The 5,000-nt window shown below is 43.5% G+C and overlaps 1 protein-coding gene across 3 annotated transcripts in view; it reads left to right on the top strand.

Moving 5' to 3' along the window:
• The first annotated feature begins 4,246 nt into the window (after nt 1-4,246).
• Nucleotides 4,247-5,000, top strand: part of nhsa (Nance-Horan syndrome a (congenital cataracts and dental anomalies)) — a 94,751-nt gene continuing 93,997 nt past the window's right edge. For all 3 annotated transcript variants that reach the window (XM_054734709.2, XM_015975557.3, XM_054734707.2), the window contains exon 1: nt 4,247-5,000. This exon is cut by the window's right edge and continues 151 nt beyond it. In XM_054734709.2, coding sequence (XP_054590684.2) covers nt 4,872-5,000 — 129 coding nt within the window. In that variant the 5' untranslated portion in view covers nt 4,247-4,871.

Genomic DNA, 5,000 nt, shown 5'->3' with positions numbered 1-5,000 from the left:
GCCCAAGGACACAACAGCAGAATTCTCTGGTGGGAGACGGAATCAAACCTGCAACCTTCTGATTACTGGACAACCAGCTCTGCCTCCTGAGCTATTGTTGTCCCAATTAATAAGTGAGATTCTGACTGCTGAACAGTTTTGTGTAGTTAGCCTCGTTTGTTTCTTGCCACAACGACGTGGAGGCGAGTGATGATGTTGCCTGTGTCTGTAAACCATCTCACGAACACCGGAGGAACTAAACATGGCTGCAACTCACTGAGATGCACACCTAATGAGCTGAAATGTGTCTTCCTTTAAGCTGAGAGACACCTACGATCCCCGACTTATCACCTGTTCTGTTCAGATCACTGCCTCCAGCCCTGTCTGATGAAACACCGGATCATTTACCAAACGCTCAGGAAGTGATCAACAGCTGATGAACCAGGGTAGCTGATTTAAGATGGCCACTGCAGCTAACATGATCAGCTAAAATGTTTTACCTGCTGGGTAAATGTCTTCATGTTAAAACAAGTAACAGTTGCACTGAACTAAAATGACCAGAAAACAGATTTTCATGGACTAAAAGTAACGTATCAGGATCTCTTTTAGTTTATATTCATGTGATTTTAAAGTAAAACCCTAAAGCCCGGTCCAGAAGTTTGAAAGTTAGCTTTAATGGGGTCTTCCTGAACAGTGCTGTGGTAAATCGTCAGAAACCTTTTTATTTTCCGATCTGAATACGTTCTATGTGTCGTAGTGAAATAGTCATGATGACATCCACATTTGGCTCAAACCAAATCTAACTTACCAACAACTCCAAAGGGCTTTTGTCTGCAGCAGATGCGCTGTGGAGGGACCAAGCCGAGCCAAACTAATGGGGACATTTTTCTCAACAGAACATGAAGTGAAAGTAATCCTCATGAGCCTGCTGAGGGCTGCTGTGAATGGAGAGACGGACATTTGTAACTGAGAATGGGGGGAGAGAATAAATGAGTCTGGAAAACAAACACCAGGTCCCAGACAGGGGGAGGAACCTCTAACCGGTATTTACCTGCTAGGTCTCTGCAGCGTCTCCTCCCAGTCTGTAGGTCTGGTGTGTTATACATCAGGAGAGGGGCAAGTGCATTCATGAAATCAGGCAGCTTAACTGGGGCAGGGGGGTTATTCTCACTGAACTATAAATACCATTTAAAAGTGTTTAGTTAGCATGGCAGCATGACAGCTGCGCTGCACGAGGAAACCAGCACATGGCACTTGTGTGTTGTCTCTAAGTATACGCCTCCTTATTATAATTGCCACCCAGCTGTCTCCCTCTCAGTCTGCCACTGACTTATGATCATGTGTCTGGTTCTTACTATTAATGATGCATGGAGCTGGAGACGGTCATGTTTGGTGCTCTCACACACATCCACCAGTGTAGGTCTCCAAGCCACATTAAGTGAATTTATCCACTTTTCATCACGGTAACAATATTTATCTGTGTCTCTCTTGGTGGCCCAAGGATGAATTCGACCCTGTCCACAACAAAGATCGCCAGCTTTTATCTGGTCAGGTTAGTCCCTTTGTTGTGGCTGCATTACTCAGAGATGACGCCACACGCCACCGCTCTCGTTCCTCCTTTGTCCCCAGCCACGCTTTGCTAGGGTTGCACTTCTGGTGTGGACATTCGTTAGGCCGCAGGATGAGCTCCCAGGCTGTCACCTCTGTCCATTCTGGCCCCGTCAGCTGCTGGGATTTAGCTAAACACTCATTCAGCAAATGTGAATGAAGCTCTGACCAGACTGTCAGGTCTAGAGAAGAAAGCAAGACCGAACCCACACAGTGATATAATGGAGTTAAGAGAGGCCTTTGGTAAACGTGTGGACATCCACACCATCCCAGAAGTCACTAAAACATGCAAACGGCAAAACTGCATGACTGCAGGAATCATAGGCTTGGTCTCTCTTAAAGGAATCACTTCACGTAGCTTCAACACACGACTGTAGGCAGGTCTTAATGAGGTGATAAGTGTCTGGTTCCCTTCACTTAAAGTCTGCAGCAAAAGTTTAATTTCAAACTTTTTACGTCTCCACGATCCGTCATGTGCATTCAGGCAAATACTGACTTCTCATCCGTGTTTAGCTGGGAAATCCTCTTGGTGCGTCCCTGCGCCGCTCTTTACCCGAATCCTTGAAGGCAAGCCAGCTTTATTTATAAAGCACGTTGCATACACAGAGGTGCAATAACATTCAAATAAACATGGCAGCACAATTAAAAAACACATTCATTTCAGATTTGAGAATTTTTAGAAGGACTGAGTTAGAGGCTGAGCAGCGACAGTGCAGAAGGTGCAGCATCAGAAGCATTCATTCAAAGGTTGATGAATACATAAAAGTGTTTAGTTGTGATTTAAACGTTACTAGAGTTGGGGAAAATTTGAGGTCATGAGGAAGCTGATGCCATCTGTGTGCAGCATCGTAGCTAAAAGCAGCTTCATCATGTTTGGTTCTGACCCGAGGTTCTACCAGCTGACCGTTTCCTAAGGCTCTCAGAGCTGCTGGGTGTAGACACCTGGAGGAGATCTGACATGTATTCTGGTCCCATGCCAGCAAAGTAGAAGCACTTTAAAGTCATTTCTGTGGTTTACTGCTAACCAGGAAACAGATCCTGTTATCACATTAAAAATAGTTTCCACACGTTCAACAGGAACATAAAATCACACACTTGTCAAATATGCTGCTGTCTCTTTCTGCCATTATGCACACGTTCAGGGATTTCTCCAGCCATCTGCCACACTTTGGTTATTTCAGCAGGGATCACACACCTTGATAATCTGACAGGAAAACGATTCATCTCCACAAAACAAAGATCTATGGATACTTTCATACATCCAGTTGGGTAGATATGATTTTATTCTAGCTCCAGAAACATAACAACCAGTGGCAGCCAGCTCAGTTTGGACCCCAACTCTGTGTTCAGGTATGTAGAATTATCACAGTTTTATGATTACTAGAAGAAAAAAACTGCTTTAATGTCTACTTAAAGCTTTTTAAATGGTTTTGGACGGCTGTGTGTGCTAGTTATTTAGAAGCTACAAGAGCTTGAAATGAGCAGATGAATCATGAGTGGTAACACAAACACCAACTCCCTTTTACAAAAACTGATGTGGACGAAGCGGAGACAAGGTGAGGATCCAACGCAGGTGAGACAAACAGGCAGGCAAGTAGGAAGGATTAACAGGTTCATTAAGCATGCTGACACTGGAACAATGAAACGGCACAGGACACAGAACAGACGGGGTTTAAATGCAGGAGGGCTGGGCGCTAAGGTGATTGGAAGAACGAGAGGCAGGTGGGAGTAATTAACGAGACACAAGGCTGAACCAAACGGGGAGACAGGACAGGGTGTGACAAAAACAACACCTTTTAAAAAAGTCCATTTCAGGCACTCTCAATGTGAATTTTCACTGGTTTACAAATACAAGAAGGTATGCTCAAAATATTCCCTTAATTGTCTCAAAAAGAAAATGTCCTTTGACCAATGTTGGTATCAAGTATTTAATTCATAACTAAAGCACATTCCAAGCTTTGGAAATACCACATTAGAATAAAAAAAATTTCAAGGATTCCAAGCACCTACGAGAACATATGAACCTTAGAACAGCACGATTTTCACATTGCACGACTATTTACATGCATTCTCTGGTTATTTACAATTACATTTCAAATAAAAAGATGTTTTTCAATATTGGGTTCATTAAAAACTACTTAACACATCAAAGTGTTTTACCGTTTTTTGTTATTATTTCTGATTGTAATTGTTCACTCTGAGTTTTTTATGCACGCTGAACATAAATATAGTCTCCTAGACCTATCTCCTGTGTTAGCTTCTGATATAATAGTCGGTGAAATGCTAGGGTTGGAAAATCCACACTTATCTATGTCACACTGTGAATTTGCATTCATTGCCCCGCCCATCTTGGCTTGCCTGCTCACAAGGAAGCTTATTTATGCAGCGAGGAGAAAGAGCGAAGAGTGTCTGAGCGACTTTGTAACAAGGCTGAACGCATTCTGTGAGCCAATCAGAAGCAAGGTGTGTGCATATAATTAATAATAATGAGTAATCCTGCTGTTTTCAGCCCACCGCTGCACCAGCAAAGTTCTGCATCTCAAAACAGAAGCATCACCGTTTTACACTAGAGAACACTGCAAATGTATTGAATAAATGAGTAAACCACACATTTAAGTATTACCAGAAAACTGTTAAAGTTGCATCTTTAACACTTTGGGTTTTGTTTATAATGCTAACTCCACATTAGCTCAATCATTATGACGCCCATGACAATACATGCTTACTGCCTTCACGAATACAAGTTTGCAGAAATACATTTGTGTTTTAATTATACAGAATAAAAAACATTAAAAATAAGTAAATACATTCCTGATTCAAAAGTAACTGATGCTGCTGAAATGTTGTGCCACGCCTTCATTAAACCACTCAAGACCTACATGTGAGGACTTTCATTAGACTGTTTGTGTTTTCTTCTTCTTTTGCTGTAATAAAAAAAGTTCTAACGTGTTTATTTTGTTTTATTTTACCCTCCAAGAGTGGCAGCAGAACCTCCAGGCTCGTTTCTGAAGAACGGGAGGCCTGATCCATAAGGCTCCGGGACTCCAGTCCAGGTCTTCCCGCGGTCTTTTTTTAAAAACCTCCTCCAGTTTGGAGCAGACGCACCAGCGCCGGGGCAGCAGATGGCCCAGTAGCAGCAGCGAGGAGCACAACAGTCCTCTCCCAAGCGAAAGGATGGGGGGCGCCAGCAGCAGCAGCTGAACTAGAGCTGGAGGGGGGACAGCAGCGTTCTCATCACTCTTGGTGACTTTTGCCGGATTTTATTCCCCCCGGTCTGCAACAACATGCCATTTGCCAAAAGAGTCGTGGAGCCACAGTTACTGTGCAGGTATCAAGTCCCAAATGAGGAGGGTCTGGTTTTCGAGGATCTGGTCTCCATCAGTAACGTGGCTCTGTCCCGGACCCTGCGCCAG

Source organism: Nothobranchius furzeri, chromosome 16 (assembly GCF_043380555.1).
Source record: "Nothobranchius furzeri strain GRZ-AD chromosome 16, NfurGRZ-RIMD1, whole genome shotgun sequence".
NCBI lineage: Eukaryota > Metazoa > Chordata > Actinopteri > Cyprinodontiformes > Nothobranchiidae > Nothobranchius > Nothobranchius furzeri.
The sequence above is the reverse complement of the archived record's forward strand: the minus strand, read 5'-3'. Positions and strand labels throughout refer to the sequence as shown.